The following is a 17849-nucleotide window of genomic DNA, read 5'->3' as shown; positions in this document are numbered from 1 at the left end:
TTATTGTAAACGTATTATGTTTGTTTTGTTTAATTTATTTACATTAAATGTCATGACCCAGCATGGGATAAGGAGGTCCAGACATTCATCCAAGTCATTTATTTTATTTCTGGGATTCATAATTATTATTATTGTATCGTATTTTTAGAATGGAGAATAATAGTACTTTATACTTTAAAAAGGGTCAATTTGACCCTCAACATAACAGGAAGGTTACAGAGAAAATGACGCCAGACGGCGTAGAACTTCATTTCCCGGCAGCCTTTGCGACACTGCCGTAAAGTCTCCGCTGTCGACCTTCGAATTTTTTTTGCTGTCGTGTGACGCGAAGCGGCATGGCGAGCAAGGAGCCCAATGTAAGACATTTCCACGTTTAAACCTTTGCGTGCTAACGTGAAATGTTGCGGTTTTGTTAAACATTTGATGTTGTCGTTATCGGAGGACGTCTCGCGTGAATGTAACAAGCGTGCCGTTAAGCGAAAAGCTCCACTGAAACAGTCAGGGAGCGACTAGCGTGCTAGCTTACTTCAATGCTAACCAGCGCAATGCTAAACTTTCTTCGGGCTTCTAATCAAGGTCATGTTGTTCACAATTACATCATCAATTTATACCTTTACCACTCAGTCTAAAGAGAAAAGGCAGACTGTAAAAAGCGACATTTAGCTGTGTCTTAACTCGTTTGAGATGTGCTTCATGTTATCTTGGCTTACATATGAACTGAGGTCAAAAATGTGCGCGCTTCATTGTCTATCACAACATTTGGGATATTTATTTTATCAGCAAGCATTCGCGAATAACAGACTCTCCTAAAGTCGTTTAGAATTGGCTACATTAAGATTCATGGTGTTTATTGTCATATGCACAGTAAAAACATAATGGTAGCACCTTACTTTGCTCGTCTCCCGCCACCTATGCAAAGAATATAAAATGGAAAAGGAGCAATTGTAAATAATGAAAGATAAAGAAAAAATAAGTATAATGTGCAAATATGCAGGCATTCGACTTCAAGTATAGCAGGTTTAAATGCTAAATATACCCTATCATTAGTTTTCTCGTAATTTTTATTTTCTTCCACTATTTTTGTATTCTTCTGTTAGTGTATTTTTCGTCTATTATGTTCTGTTATTGTGTTTGACTAATATGTATTTTTAGTGTTAAATTCCGTTGTACTTATGTTCTTGACATTTTGCCTCTATTTTTGTATTTTGCATCATTTTTTTCCCTAATGCTTTGGTATTTTACAACTGTCAGTATTTTTGTTTTTTTAAAAAACGATTTGTCTGAATATTTTTTGTCTATTAGTTCTGTATTTTTAAAAGAACATTTTTCGTTTTAAAATATTATTTTCCAATGTTTTCCAATTTATTTTTTTCAAGTTATTCTTTACTTTCCATCTGATATTTTTCTATTTACCTAATATTTTGGAAGGGAAAGTAATAAAGATGTATCTGTTTCATGTTGTACTGATTGCTGGGGTTGCTGTGCTATTGCAGAGGTTGGTCCAGAACCTCCGGGACCTGATGGGTCGCATGGCGGGCTCGTCGGGCGGCAGAGGCGCCGGACTTGGAATCAAACTCTTGCTCGGCGCCGGCGCCTTGGCGTATGGCGTCAAAGAAGCCACGTACACAGGTACGTATTTACATGTATTTACTAATGAACCATCAAGTAATTAAATTAAGTATTTGAGCTGTGGTTGAGTTTGACGAGTCAATTGTGCATTTGTGTGTGTAGTGGAGGGCGGTCACCGAGCAGTGGTGTTCAACAGGATCGGGGGGATGCAAATGGACACGGTGCTGGCCGAGGGCCTTCATTTCAGGTGACGCCTGCTGATTAAATGCCAAGTCTGCATCTGAACTGGGTGACGCCCACAGAGCTGCGACCGCAGCGTATCTGAGGCCGTTTGTGTGCGCGTTAGTTTGTGTGTCTGTGTGTGTGTGTGTGTGTGTGTGCGCGCGATACACTCTGAGTTTTTGTGTTCATGTGTGCGTGTGCGTTAGGATCCCATGGTTCCAGTACCCCATCATCTATGACATCAGAGCCAAGCCCAGAAAGATCTCCTCACTGACCGGTAGCAAAGGTAACGCGCGCACACACACATTTACACACTCAGTGTAGGTGTGGTTATTATGCTAATTATTAGCGTTGGGCGGAAGTGCAGAAGGCGCATTTTCATAAATAGTCTGATAACAAAAGTTTGACTTGGTTGTTTAGTCTCGCACTCCCAGGTTGGGAGGCACTCCAGACACACAGCAATTTTGACACGAGACAGGGTTGGCACTGGGTCATGAAACCTCTAAACAGCATAAAAATCTCCTAGCCGTGTGTGGTTAGCCACAACATGACGTGTGTTTATGTGGCTAAACCTTTAGCCACGCTTAGCCAATCGTCGTCACTGGGAACTAAGCCGCCACGCTTTAACGATGTGGGCCCAATTAAAACTACCTAGTCATCAATTAGGAGTAGGGCTGAACGTTTTGGGAAAGCACTCTTAATTGTGAGGGGTTTTAATTTATTTATTTATTTATTTATTTTTTTAAACAAATATTGTGATTGCGATTTAGCATGCGATTTTTTTTTTTGGGGGGGGCGGGAGTTTATATTCAGCATTATTCAGTAAACAAGAAATAAATGAATCTACAGTATGACCAACACAATATAGGATATAGCCAACAAATAACTTTCTTGTAAGCCAGGCCTAAATGTTATGACGAATTGATATGAGAACAAATCTTATTATTGAATTGTCAAAAAGAAAAACCTTCCAATTTCGTTTTTTCCTGTCAATATGGGGTGCTCTGTGTACATTAATGAGGGTGGGGGGGAAAGAACTTAAATCATTTCAGCAAAAGGCTGCAATATAACAAAGAGTTAAAAATTTAAGGGGGTCTGAACACTTTTCATACTCACGGTAAGGACTGAGCCTACCAAAACAAAGACAGGACTTTCTTCTTTCTCCACAAAACGTTTTTTGTTGTAGCTTTTTCTGTTCTTTAGTAATCAGCAGTGGAACCTGTCAGTTTCTTACCAGAAGTGGAGAAAATGATCTTTTTGTGACAAGAAACATGTCAAGCAGAACAGCGACTTTGACGCTAACCTTTTTTTGCTTTTGTGACACCTCAAACTGTAAAACAACAAGAGCGAGGCTGGGAAAGTGCTGGTGATGGCTAAATCATCATTTATTTGCAGACGTACACGTATGAACCGCGCAAAGACCGACTGCGTGGCTCGAGCACCGCATGGCCCGAGTTGAATGTCGGTGACGTGGCTCGTTTACGTGCCGCTTGTCATTCACTTCAAGAACTGCCTCGGCTTTTCGCATGATCGCAAAAAACACTTTCCACGACCTGCCGCAACATGTGCTGTGTTTCTAATATATATATATATATATATATATATATATATATATATATATATATAAACATACTTTGTTGGAGTGTCAGGTTTCTAAACTTGACCGATGTGTTGACAGTTCTCTCCCTCATAATTGACATCTTAACCCGAGATTCACCGCCTAATTTTTATCTTGCCAATCTAAATTTCAAAGCGATCCAACGCCGCCATCTACAGGGATCTGTTCATCATTACAGTCCTTTGCAAAACTCAGCTGGGGGAGTCCCTCGTCCATGCCTACCTGTTGACCGACGCACTTGAATATAAACGTCGGTGGCAATAAATTCCAGATTCCAGTTGACGAATCGAAACGTCCTCAGCGGTGATTGAGACTGCTACTGCTTATTATGATGACGATTGTCATTTTTAGACCTGCAGATGGTGAACATCGCGGTGAGGGTGCTGTCTCGTCCGATGGCGTCCAATCTTCCCATCATGTATCAGCGTTTGGGCAAGGACTACGACGAGCGCGTGCTGCCCTCCATCGTCAACGAAGTCCTCAAGTCTGTGGTGGCCAAGTTCAACGCCTCGCAGCTCATCACGCAACGAGCACAGGTGCGCTCGTCTTCTCGCCGCCGCGGCCCAGCTGTCTAATTTGATTTCTACTGCGCCAATTGACAAAAAGAATGCACTGAATCCGCAATATAGCGAGGGATTACTGTATAATGCAAGCGTCCATCAGTCCGAACAGTAACCTCGTTGTCCTGCAGGTATCGCTGTTGGTGCGGAGGGAGCTTTTCGAGCGCGCCAAAGACTTCAACATCATCTTGGATGACGTGTCCATCACGGAGCTGAGCTTCAGCAGCCAGTACACTGCCGCCGTTGAGGCCAAGCAAGTCGGTAGGGATCGCCACGCCGTCACACTTGACTTGAGAAAAGTCAAAAAAAAAACAAGAATGAGGAGATGGCTCAAAAGCGCTTCGAGTACCTTGAAGGTAGAAAAGCATGATACAAGTGGAAGCCCGTTTACATATAACTGAATAAGTAATCGTTTATCTACAGTACATGATATGATCTACAACTTCAAGTAATGAATTGTCGTCGTAATTATCTTAATCGTGTTGTACCATTTTCCCGAAATTACTACAAAGTCTCACTAGGCTCCCACGTGTGTTTGTGTGTGCGTGCATGCGCAGCTCAACAAGAGGCGCAGAGGGCTCAGTTCTACGTGGAGAAAGCCAAACAAGACCAAAGGCAGAAGATCATCCAGGCCGAAGGAGAAGCCGAGGCCGCCAAGATGGTAAAAGCAGCATCACACAGACAGAGAAGCAAAAAAACGCACATCAAATCACAGCCACGCCGCAATCGCAACAATTCAGGCGAAGCCGCCCCGTTGCCATGACGATATGCGTGGATGCAAGGGCTTCATGTGATGACAAATTGACTCTTTAAAATAGAAGTGTCTGTGTGCCGCACACATATTCATTCGTGTGTGTGCTTGTGCGTCAGCTGGGACAAGCGGTCACCAAAAACCCAGGCTACCTGAAGCTGAGACGCATCCGAGCCGCTCAGACCATCGCCAAGACGGTCAGTCGCTCGCTTTTCATCCAAGATTTCAACCTGCGATCGTCACGACTGATTCCAATGATGATGATGATGATGTCGTGTTGTCGTGCTGCAGGTGTCGACGTCTCAGAACAAAGTGTATCTAAATGCTGACAGTTTGATCCTCAACCTGCAGAACCAGGCCTTGTTTGACGAGTGAGTGCACAACAAAGTCGATTGGGGGGGCGGGGGGGGGGACTAATGCTCATAAATCATACATATAATGCTACGGAATACGAACGTTGAAGCTATTCAAAATGGTAGCTTAGAGTCCTGTGTGGGTCTTTTTTAAATTAATTTATTTTTTGTAAACACATCTGCCCCGCAACTTGCACTTTTCACAACCCTGCAACCCTACACAGCAGGTACAAATATGAAATCCTCCAAAACGTTATGAACGCCACACAATGTAGTTCCTTTCCGCTGTATTCTCGTCTACCGCTGACCAGCAAAATGTTGAATTAGCTACATTAAATATGAAGTATTGTAGCTCCTGCCCGTTATAACCTACAGCTAACTGAATTCTACTCACGTCCTCGTTCTCCGCCAATCACGCTCCCTTCAGGGACTGTCAGAATGTAGGAACTCATCATGCAAACTCAGTTGGTTCCAGTAGTGCTCATTATTATTTATTTTATTGTGTAAATCCCGAAGCGCATTCTGCACCAAAAGTTTTCACGTATTATTCTCGGCACTTTTTCACGCGCTTCTGAGAACTTTGCGCGTTTCTTAACCGATTCAGATGCTCGATACTATTTGTCTTTCAGTTTGGCGTCTGGCCAGAAGAAGTGATGAAGAGCCCCTTGTCTTCATCACAACAGGAGCTCGCCATCCGTGAGGCGGGCCGGTGGACAACAAACGCAAAAAGATGAAAAGAAGTAATTTTTGTTTTTTGTAGGTTTTTTTTTTTTTTTATTATTATTATTGAGATTTGTCGATGAAAGGAGTGATCTTGTTGAACGTCATAACCCGAATCACTCAGAAACGTGTGTTAATGTATGCGTTAATAAAGTTACCATGTTCAAAAGTAGTCATGTACAGCGACGATCCTGACGTTGCAACTTGATTCAATCTTGAGGATTGAAATGTCAGCTGCCTGTTCCCGTGGCAACGCACAGGCGATGATGTCACCAGGGCCCGCGCGTGCGACTTTGAAGTAATTAGCGTTCACGATTTTCGTTTTGACCGAAGCGGTGGCCGTTATTGATTGTCTGAACCTCTCGTTGATTAATGCAAAGGTTTCCGACCTTTGTTTTTACTTTTTAAAAAAAATCTAACACCACCCCACAAAGCAAAAGCGTCTCCTAAAGTAACAATGCTGAAATGATGATGATTTCATCTCAATTTACTCTGGCGTCGAATGGAAGAACCTTTCATCATTTAGCCTGTCACTATAATTCGCCGGCATAGATATATTTGTAATTAATAATCATTTTCGGACAAAGTAAGTGTAATTGGATCCTTTCCCGCGGCACTTCATATGAGCTCTCACGGCGCTCTGGTTGGGAATCGCTGGATTAATGCGCTGCTTTGCGTGCGTGTCACTTAAAAGCTTCAGTCACACGCGTCATAAAAAGACTTAAAATACACAAAAGCTTCAGTCACGGGCGTCATAAAAAGACTTTTAAAATAAACAAAAGCTTCAGTCACGGGCGTCATAAAAAAGACTTTAAAATAAACAAAAGCTTCAGTCACGGGCGTCATAAAAAGACTTAAAATAAACAAAAGCTTCAGTCACAGGCTTTATAAAAATATTTTTTAAAACAAAGGCTTCATTCACAAGCTTAATTGAATAAGTAAAATAATATAAAATGCAATTACTTACAAAAATAAGGTTTCATTCACAGGCATCATGAAAAAAAATCCAACAATATTATTTGTATAGATATTTAAAAAATGATAGAAAAATGTTAGAGTAAACAAAATAATTCAAAAAGGCTTTATACATTTAAAAAAATTAAATGCAAAAAGGCTTAATACACATACATCATGAAGTAAAGATCAAATTAATAAGCAAGTAAAAATATATTTTTAAAAAAGGCTTCATGCATTTTGTTTTTAAATAAATAAAAAAAACGTAAAAAACTTTTTTTTTAAAAATAAACATTTACAGGCTTTAAAATGTATACATTTTGTTAAACGGCTTCATACATTTAAAATATAACATAGGCTTCATTAACAGGCTTCATAAAATAATGAAAAGATGACATTAAGTAAATTAAAAAGGTATTATCAAAAGTTTCATGCATTTTGTTTTGAAATAAAAGCAACATTTTAAAGGTTTCATAAAAACGAGTTCACGCACATTTACAAAGGAGGTCAAATATTTAGGAACAGGAGACCTGCCGAAGCGTGGTTTTGGCGCCCCCGTGAGGTCGGAAGGTGTCATGTCAGTTACGTTCATGTGCCACAATTGAGTATATCAAAAAAGCGCCACTGTTACTCTCATCAACTTTGCTTCTGTCGGCACAACTGACGAACGGCCGGGCGGATATGGACCCGGTTCTTCAAGCGCGACCGGTAGTCAGCGCCGCGCCTCAAAGTGCCGCCGCGAGCTGCGGCACGTCAGCGGCGGGCCCCGCTGGAATTTGGCGAAACGTGTCTGAACGCGAGTAGAACCCGTTCATCTCCGAGGAGGTCACAGTCTGCTCAGCCTCGCAATTGTTCCGCTTCCTTTTAGACGTTCATTGGACTACTTGAAGACGCTAAAGTTCCAGGAATTTTGAAGTTCTTGGAACTTGCAGTTCCTGGAACTGGCAATCCCAAATTTTCAGTTCTACCCTAAGCTACCTGGACCCCTCAGAAGTACCAAAAGAAGGTCGTGATAAATGATCCTCGAGCTGAATGAAGACAACACAGTGTTCTTCCGAAAAGTTCTTAACACGTCTACTTCCCAGGACTAAAATCTTCCAAATAGACCCTCTCCAAAGTACTTCCCCTGAACCAGCGGTTTCTTTCAGTCCTGATAATCGTATCCCGGCACAACCTGGTCCAAACCCAAAATGCTGTCACTTTGAACTTCCCGGTGTTTGGGTTCGTGGTTGGTGGCGAGTCCAGGTCCAGTTGACATCGAAGATCCGCTCCGGACTTTATGGCTCGTCTCTCTGCAGTACTTTTTTCCTCAACCCCCCCCCCCCCCCTTTTCATTTTGCTCCAGTTTTCCATTTTTCATTTTACAGCTCAGGAAAAAATGGCACAGATCGTGCGCGCGCACACACACAAGCTGTCTCTCTCTCTCTCTCTCTCTCTCTCTCTCTCTCTCTCTCTCTCTCTCTCTCTCTCTCTCTCTCTCTCACACACACTCTCTCTCTCTCACTCTGTGGATATTGAGCCCACTAAACCCCACGTGACGTTTTCCCGTCCATTCACCACCACTTTTAATTCAGTCGACAAGTAAAATGGCAGCACTTCTCTGCTGCTGGGATGCCACCACTCGGACGAAGTCATCGTTCCGAACATCCTATGGCCAGTTTGTTTTCACGCAGCGATACCAATGCCCCAACTTACAGGTTTTTCCAGTTATGTGCCTTCGCTTGATCGATTTATTTTTGTCGTCGCTTTGTGTTCCAAGCCAAAATTTGACTTGACTGCCAGCTGCAGATGCCTTGAGTGAAGTGGAAATAAAAAAAGAGACTGTCATGCCCGGTGGGCACGCGGGCAAGGAGACCTTCGCTGACGCGCTTTCAGCCGTTTATGGAACAGGACAGTCGGTCAAACACAAAATGAAAACACTCTCAAGGAGCATGGAAGAGCCTGATGCTGGCTGGTGACGTCACGCTAAGCCACGCCCTCTTTCAGACCAATGTACTAAATTGTGTGTGTGTGTGTGTGTAGGACTTTAAGCTAAATTATACTTAAAAACCAGTTTTTGTTTTCTATTCTCACAAATTTTGTATTTATATTTTACAATGACATGTTTTCTTTGTTAAAATTATGACCAATAAAATGCGGTGTTTTCGGATCCTGGCACAGATTAATGGCATTTTAATTCATTTCAATGGAGGACATTGATTTCATATAAAGTGAGTAAATTGAGTAGAGGGCTTGGTCACAAAACTGAACTCTTAAATCAAGGCACGACTCTGTGTGTATACACACTACCAATCAACAGTGTGAACACAATTTTTATGCTAGTGAATGAGAAACCGTGTCAAACGTTTGACTGCTTTTATAGATATAGATATATACAGCAGCTGAAATAAGTATTTAACACGTCACCATTTTCTCACTAAATATATTTCCAAAGGCGCTATTGGCCTGAAAATTTCACCAGCTGTTGGGGAACAACCCAAGTAATCCCTACATACTCAGAAATTAAGTTGTGTAAAAATGTGAAATGACACGGGAAAAAGTATTGAACACATGACGAAAGGGAGGTGCAAAAAGGCACGGAAAGCCAAGACAACACCTAAAATCGATCAATAATCAAACAGCAATCCAGCGGCATGTCAGTGCAAATGAATATCAGCTGGTTCAGTCCTAATTGATGGCCTACAAAAACGTCTCACTGTAATGCACTCCGCCGCCTTGGCCTGTATGCACGCTCAACATGCAAGACCCCACTGCTGAAAAAAAAAAAAAAAAAAAACATGTCAAAGCTTGTTTCAAGTTTGCTGAGGAACATTTGGACAAGCCAGTTAAATACTCGGAGAATATAGTCTGGTCGGATGAGAGCAAAATTGAACTGTTTGGAGGCCATAATGCACACCACGTTGGAAGGAGAAATGGCACTACAAACACCATAGCCACAGTGAAGTTGGGAGGTGGGAACATCATGGTGTGGGGCTGCTTTTCTGCCAATGGAACTGGTGAACTTCACGATATTGAACCTGTCATTGCAAACAAAGGCTTTTGGACAAAGTAGTCTAATAAATACCAGGTGGCATGTCCATTTCTTTTTGCGTCTTTTCACATTACACTTCGCTTAATTTCTGATCTTATTTATTTGACTTTCTTTGTATCTATGGATTTACTTGGGTTGTTCCCTACATGTGGTGAAAATTTCATGTTAATAACACCTTTGGAAATATATTTAGTGGGAAAAATGCTGAGGTGTTGAATACTTGTAGGTGATACATAATGTGTGTGATTTTCTTTGTACTGGCGCAGGTTTTGACGTGCTGTGGTAAGTTAGCTGCCCCCTGCTACACGACTGGAAAAAGTCAAGAAGACAATCAGGACGAGAACGCAAGCACGTCTTGTTCCGTTTATGCGGCTTACGTAGCGAGACGCACTCGTCTCGCTACTTGACTTTGGTGCAAATATTCGACCTCAATCGACCTAGAATGCTTGATTTTATCGCTTAAAATCAAAAACAAAGTTTGAAAGGCGTTCATAAATCCGCGTCGTCCCGGTACAGTATTTCCTCGCAACCGTAGTGCCCGCCCACCTCCACGCGTGCGGATGATTGACAGCTGCATCCGCCACTCAACGCGCGCAAAGCGTCAGCTTTACGTTCGCTTGAGTAGGCGGGCCAATCAGGAGCAGCTCGAAAGCGCTTCAAACGCCACACGGCCTTGGCGCGTCGCCATCTTGGTGAGGTAACAAGAAGTAGCCGTAGTCGCCATCTTGGTGAGGGCGAAAACGCAACAAGCCCTCAGTTGGTCGTTTTTCGCGAACAAATTCTCGCGCGTTTGCACCCACGCTACGTTTACACATTAGCGCGACATTTTCCATCGCTTTGTGAGCCTTTTTGGACACGACGCCGAGTGTATGGCGTTGTGTGGCTTTCCCGACACACCCCGCCCTCACGCCTGTCCTACTTTGTCTCCTACGTGCGCGCCCGCGCGCACTCAGACTCACACATACACGCTTATTGTTAAACAAATGCAAGTCGAGAGCGCACATTGAAAAAAAATTACAATGTGCTGAACCAACTTCATTTTGCACTCATCTCTTTGAAAAGACTCAAACACATTTTGATCACGTGCAGCCAAGGTACAGTTCACGTTCCAATCAAGTGCATTCAAAGACTTTCTTTTGTTGTCGCTCGGAGGCAGTAACCGGCTGGCTTCAAAAGTAGTTTTGCACGTTACGTGGCTGCAACAGTAGCGGCAAGTGCGGCGGCAGCTGTCGTAAAGCTTGGAGTAGAGGAGCACTGCGATTCGTCGGGAGGCCGTGACGAAAGAAAAGTCGTTATTTTGCAAATGGAGCAGCAAGACTCGAAAAGTAAACGGCACTTGATTTTTGCATGCAGGCAAAAATCAAGTGCGCGTTGCCACACGCGAACGCGCCCATGCACGGCGAGTCTTGAAAGAAAACAAGTCCTTTGAATGAACTTGATTCCAACAGGTACATGATTTGGACTCGATTCAAACGTGGTGAGGGAAACCTGTTATTTGATCATAAAATCAATTTGATGAACGTGCAACTGACGTGCTTGATCAAACGAGTGACTTTTTTCTGGTGCACTGTAGTGTGAACAAATGATTACAGTGTCTGTGATTATTATGGGATTAGTGCAGTGAAGCGCGTGCACGTTCTTTTTGGTCACACATGTCAACGTTTTTGCACGGCAGCTGCGCGCGCACGCGCGGGCGGTGGGTGGCACACTTTTTGGGCACCGAGGGAGGCGCGTCCATTGTTTGGCCGGAGCGCGTTCGACCAATCGGAGCGCGGCCGCCGTTCTCCGAGCCCCGCCCACCTTTCTATAAAAGCGCGCGAGGCAAGCGCGAGCGGGCGGGTGCACGCGCAGCTGGAGGACGACCGCGGCGGCAGCTCGAGTGGAAATCAGAATAATCTTCATCCTCATCTTCCTCATCCACGCACGCACGCACGACGTCCGTGAATATTTGTTAAGAACAAGACGATGGCGGACAGCAAAGTGGGGAACAGCGCCGAGCTGAGCGCCAAGGTGAGACGCGCACGCGCACGTGCGATTAATGAAGAATTGAACACGCTGCGGGATAAGCTCGTGCACGCGCGCGCACACCGGGACGCGTCATTTACCGTTTTGCGAATGTGTCAATAATAATCAACCGACTGATGGGGATCGCGGTGTGTGTGGGTGCGCGCACGCGCGTGTCAGTGGCGCGTTACGTGGGAATTGAGAGCGGATTTGGCGCTCAAGCCTCTTAAAGTGAACAAGAGGAAGAAGAAGAAGAAGAAGACTTCCGTCCTAATGCCAACACAAAAGATGACAACAACACCAACCAGAGATGTCCTCCTCCAAATGTCTCTTTTTGTACATTGAACGACAAGCAGAGGCGTGTATCGGGGGTGTTCCGCTGGTGGTGCTTGTGCCCCCCCACACCCCCCCTCCCCCCTCGTCGGCGCCACCGCGGAGCTCGACGAAGCTGACCGCCCGCGCGCGCGCGCGCGCTTAGACAGGAAGCAGCATCCTGTCTGGAGGATAAAGATGCGCTGTGTTGTTCTGGGGGTCGCGAGAGATTTGACTGGGGTCTCAGAAATAAATTTCACCTTTGAGGCCACGCGAGGGCGCCGTTCAGTCGCACGCGGGACTAAAAGGAGCAAAAGAAAGGCGTCAAATACGTGATTAGAATAAAACTAGCGAATGTCTACTGAGGAGCTGGCGGAACTGACGGCGACGTCAGATGACGTCAAAAGTGTGTCACATTTTCTTTTTTTGCGTGTGTGCCGAGAGTGGAGTTGGTGTCAGGTGACAACATCCATTGTGACACCGAGGGCTGCTGGGAGTTGGAGTGTGGGCGTGTCTGCGGTCTTTTTCTTCTGATGTGGTCTGGTCCGGTCGCTCCGGTGTCAGCTTTCAACAGGCGGGGCCCGGCGGGAGGGACTTGGGAGCAGGCGACCAATGGGAGGCCGGGGATCGGGAGCCCAACCTGTCCCCTAAAAAGGAAACTTCCTGGCCTCCTCCTAAACCAGGAAGCGCACGTTTACCTTCCGCACGTCAACGTGGACGCTGCTGTGACGTCACAAGAGAAGAAAACACGACATGTACCGTATACATACAGCATGTAAATATGCAGTACGTGTAGAAAATATAAGTTCATATTTGACACGAATGGTCCTTTTCATATCATTTGATCAACAACAGTATCATTGATCAAACTTTGAATGGCAAAATGTCTTTACCGTCACGCGTCCCAAATGAAGTTGGACGATTTGCGGCAAGTTTCGTGAAGATGCAAAAGAACATTTTGGGATATGTCGGGATTTTGCGCTATTGCTTAATTGACCTTTTCCCACGAAAACGAACGCAAATGAATCTTGCATATTTTTTTTTTTGCCGCTTGTACAAATGCCGCTCGAGCCGTCTTCGGCGTTAGCGGCGCGGTGCAACGCCTCACCGTTTCTATGAAGCGCTTCAAGTCTTTTCCGTTATCCACTTACCGTTACAAAAGAAATGCATTTCAGCGGGCCGCCACCATTGGCTGCGTCAATAACATTCGCCTTTACGATTATTGTCGAGAATTTGAACTCATCCATAACTTTTAGAAAATCAAACTTTTACCCAGAGAAAACCGAGGCGGCATAAAAAAATGGTCAAATGATATGAAAATGACCTTAATGGATACAATGAACAATGCTGCCAGTAACAAAATGATAAAGGTCATCAATATTACACGTAGTAGTCATGTCGTCAACTTGTATTAAAGTAGTGGCGATGGTCGATGAACACTCGCGGTACATTCAAGTGCTCGTAAACACGGTCGGTGCGGGGAGCACTTGTGTTGCGTTCAAGTGCGCATCAAGGTGCTGGTCAATAGAAGTGTTGTGTTCAAGTCATTTGAGAATGTTGGCAGTGTTGTGTTCATGTGCACACAAAGTGTTGGTGAACATCGCTGTTGCATTCAAATGCAGGTGAAGATGATTGGCAATCTTGGTGCATTCAAGTGTGGCGCGGGAAATGATCAAATTTCACTTCATTGCTCAGCAAAGGATTATTTACAACAAAGAAGGCATCTTTCTTCATCTATCCATGCCAGCGATGTAGCGTCACAGAAAGAACCCATAAAAATCGATTAGATGGCAGAAAGTGCATCACTGACACGTGCATCCATTTTTTTTATTTTTTTTTTGCAGCTTTTTACTTTGCAGGTGTGCTGGGACATTTTCCAAATATAAAATATGTGCCTTGGCCCAATAAAGGTTGAAAATCACTGGAGTAGAGAACACTAGTGTTGCATATGAAGCCGTTGGTAAACATGAGCGATGCATTCAAGTGCATAAAATGGTGTGTGTAAACCTTTGTGTTGCCTGAAGATGTTGTGAATACTCATTCGCTCATTGTGTTCGAGTGCGCACGAAAGGGTCGATGAATGATCGCGTTGCGTTCAAGTGTCGGTCACGGAAAAGGACGTTTGAGGCTCACTAAAGGTGTGTGTGTGTGTGTGTGTGTGTGTTTGCGGTCTTTCAGGAGTTGAAGGAGAAGAAAACGGCGGAGGAGAAGAACGGCGACGACACCACCGCCAACGGAAAAACTGTATGAGAGCCTCTTCGTCATCATTTTCATCATCTTCCTCTCTCAGCGTCAAGCTCAACGCGTGTGCGTGTGCGTGTGCGTGTGTCAGGACGAGGAGAACGGAGAGCAGGACAACGAGGCGGACGAAGACGACGACGTGGGAGACGAGGAAGACGAGGATGGGGAGGGTACGCCGCGTCACCACACACACAAATGCACACATATAAACATGCACACAAACACAAAACACTCACAATTACAGACACACGCACACAAACTTGGAGACAAAGACACACACTATTACACGATCACACAAATACAGACTTACACACAAATACATACAATTACTCAATCTCACACACACACAGACGCAAACATGCAGACAAACACACACACACACACACACTATTACACGATCACACAAACAAAAACACACACTCACACTAACAGACACACGATTGAACACACAAAAATACACACAAAAGCAAAGAAACGCACACAGACAGACACACGATTACACAAACACGCGTTTACACAAACAAGCACAAAAACATACACAATTACACCCACACAATTTCACACACAAACATACACAGACACACACAGACCGACAGAGCAAGAGCGCGGTGCGTTTATGGGGCTGAAAGCGATGCGTGTAAGACCCTAAAACTTGTGTGTGCGCACGTGTGTGTCCAGGTGAGGAAGAGGAGGACGAAGACGACGACCTGGTCACACCCACGGGCAAGAGAACAGCTGAGGATGACGATGAGGACGATGAAGATGACGAGGTTCACGAGAAGCACGCTAACAGCTCGCGGCTAAATGCTAAGACTTCTTTTTATGATGCGATTTCATACACGAGAAACAAACATTGGACACATGTTAGCCACCTAGCTACTAGCGCAGTCCACATTAGTTAATACCCAGCGAACTAGCTTCTAGCATGTGCAGATCTTAATTGTTGTAAGTGTTAAGGGACCACTAGAGAAGTTATTTTATTCATTGGTTTTGTTTTTTTAAATCAATCGGCCAGTTAATCAGTTATTGGAATTTTGTTCTTCCGAATATCGACATGAGCCTCCAGAAATCCATATCGATCGGGCCCCATTAAGAAACTGAAGATTTGATTCGATTACTTAGTGTACGATTCGATTCAATTGAAATGCTTTGATGTCGATTCAATAAGAAGTCAAAATACATAAAACAAACTACAGTACCTGTTGACAATGGTTCAATATTTATTTTCACGCCCACGTGTACATACAGTTTGTGGGATGAATGTCACTGCACATTTTTGAGCAATAAAACATCCGTCAATAAAAATGTGCACAATAATAACTTATTTGTGGGGAAAAAAACAGTTCTGTACAAACTCAGAAAAAGTCAAGTGCACTTTAACTTAAATAATATTTTACCTCTTGGAAATTGTGATAAACCGCACTTTTTTTTTTTTTTTTTTTTACAATATCGCAACTCAACCTTCATTATTATTATCATTATAATTATTATTGTTATTGTTCCTATTATTATTATTATTATTAGTAGTAGTAGTAGTACTGTTATTATCATTATTATTTCTGGGCGGCACGGTGGACGACTGGTTAGAGCATCTGCCTCACAGTTGTGAGGTTGCGGGTTCAATCCCGGACCCGCCTGTGTGGAGTTTGCATGTTCTCCCCGTGCCTGCGTGGGTTTTCTCCGGGCACTCCGGTTTCCGCCCACATCCCAAAAACATGCCTGAATTGGAGACTCTAAATTGCCCGTAGGTGTGCATGTGAGTGCGAATGGTTGTTTGTTTGTTTGTTTGTATGTGCCCTGCGATTGGCTGGCAACCTCCTACCCGACGATAGCTGGGATAGGCTCCAACACGCCCGCGACCCGTGTGAGGAGAAGATAACCCCAATCTGATTGGCTGGCGTTCGGCAAAAGGGCGTGTCCCGCGTCGCCGATCTGATGAGTGTGGTGGTTGTCTTTTACAGGACCAAGTGGACCGGAAGAAGCAGAAGACGGACAAGTAGACCACGGCGACCAGCGGCACGTCCGAAAACCTCAGTCCTCCCTTCCTGACGTCCGAAAGAGAATTTGTTTGTATTTTTATTTACATTTTATATTTTTGTATATATTGTACGGAGGTCGGCCATCTCGACGAGCATCAACTTGGGTGTCCGAAGACATTTGAAACACCCGCCAAGTGTCAGCGTCGCACGCGCCCGCGCAGGGACAAGGCTGCGTTTAGGTACACCGGGGCGTTGCGGCACTTTGCCGCATGTCTTCTTCGTGCTAGTTTGTCGTAGACGAGCAGGATGTAGCGTGGTGTCCTAGTCACAATGTTTTCATGTCCGTGTTACGTTGTTGGAAAATAAAGTCATTGGATTTTGTCCATCTGGATGCGTGTTTTGTCAATGTCAGAGCGTGAACGTACAGAAGCTTTATGCATTTTGTCCACAATTTCAGAGTTCTGCGGGAGGATTTCTGACGGATCACAAGCGTCAGCTTTTCCTCATTGAAAATGAACGGTTCCAGATCCCCCCACTTTTGCACAGGGAAAAATGATATTGTACTTTATAAAAACACAGAGGAATAATTATCCAAGACAATTACGTAACACAGTTAAATAGAATGTCACGAATTCGACAGTTTGTGCATGAACATTTGATTCTGCAATTCATTTCATTGTGCTGCTCCTTCTTGTATCGTGCGTCCTTTCCCATTGAAGTGCTTTGAGCATGTTTCATCAACACAGGGTGAAGTGGAAATGCGCCCTCTGACCCCTACCTTACCTACGAAACAAGTGTCGTTCAGGCAAAGCTAAAATAATAATCATAAAAAGCACTTTAATCTGAATTGCCACTGCTCCTAACCTCAGCGGAGCCACAGATGAGTGCTTCTAAACAATCCTACCACCACCAGACGAAAAGGTTCCTTGTGTGCCTTCTGCCATCTAGTGGAAGAGAACGGAATTGTTTTGTAAGTGGTGACTTGAGATAAGAGTTCATTTGTTCATTGAGCACACTCGTAACTATTGAAATGAAGGGAAATTGTATTCATGTTTCAGCCCCCCAAAAATGCTAAGGTTTTTTATTGAGGAAAAACAGCACTATATACACTAATAGAATTTATGAAAACAAAAAGGAACGACATCATTCAAAAGAATGAAACCGTTTTTGTCAATTTCCCCCTCAATTTGTGTGCACCCCACGGCCACTTGGGGGCAGTATAGGATGTCAACACCGCCACATAGATGCTAACTGTTAGCCCGCGTGTCAATGGAGTTTGCTGGGTTTTCTGTTAGCATTCAGGTAGCCGAGTCCATATGCTTGTTTGAAATTCACAAAGGTGTCATTCTTCTTGTTTTGTTTAGTTTGACTGTGAAGCTTCAACTGGGAGTGGGAATAAATAGCTTGACGGCGCTTTTTCCAAGCGGAATATTGACTCAGAACTTCGATCTGGCAAGCCGCGGCTTGTTGCCAAGTCAGTCGAGTTCACTTCCGCTGTTACGTCGCTGGCTCAGTCAGATACGTTATTAGGAGTC

General features: G+C 44.1%; 2 protein-coding genes across 2 annotated transcripts; both read left to right on the top strand.

The window, feature by feature from the left end:
* Positions 1 to 216: 216 nt before the first annotated feature.
* LOC133481227 (prohibitin-2-like) lies at positions 217 to 5965 on the top strand. Its single transcript, XM_061780337.1, has 10 exons — positions 217 to 356; positions 1494 to 1629; positions 1732 to 1816; positions 1998 to 2077; positions 3761 to 3945; positions 4101 to 4230; positions 4527 to 4630; positions 4840 to 4917; positions 5012 to 5091; positions 5703 to 5965. Exons 1-10 carry the CDS (start codon positions 336 to 338, stop codon positions 5725 to 5727), a joined length of 924 nt encoding a protein of 307 aa, XP_061636321.1. The 5' UTR covers positions 217 to 335; the 3' UTR covers positions 5728 to 5965.
* Positions 5966 to 11600: 5635 nt separating this feature from the next.
* Positions 11601 to 16705, top strand: LOC133480977 (prothymosin alpha-B-like). The gene is made up of 5 exons (XM_061779773.1): positions 11601 to 11788; positions 14273 to 14338; positions 14427 to 14505; positions 15014 to 15105; positions 16297 to 16705. Exons 1-5 carry the CDS (start codon positions 11744 to 11746, stop codon positions 16333 to 16335), a joined length of 321 nt encoding a protein of 106 aa, XP_061635757.1. The 5' UTR covers positions 11601 to 11743; the 3' UTR covers positions 16336 to 16705.
* Positions 16706 to 17849: the final 1144 nt, after the last annotated feature.

Source organism: Phyllopteryx taeniolatus, chromosome 7, assembly GCF_024500385.1.
Source record: "Phyllopteryx taeniolatus isolate TA_2022b chromosome 7, UOR_Ptae_1.2, whole genome shotgun sequence".
Taxonomy (NCBI): domain Eukaryota; kingdom Metazoa; phylum Chordata; class Actinopteri; order Syngnathiformes; family Syngnathidae; genus Phyllopteryx; species Phyllopteryx taeniolatus.
Note: the sequence above shows the minus strand (reverse complement) of the source record. Positions and strands in the feature narration are given on the sequence as shown.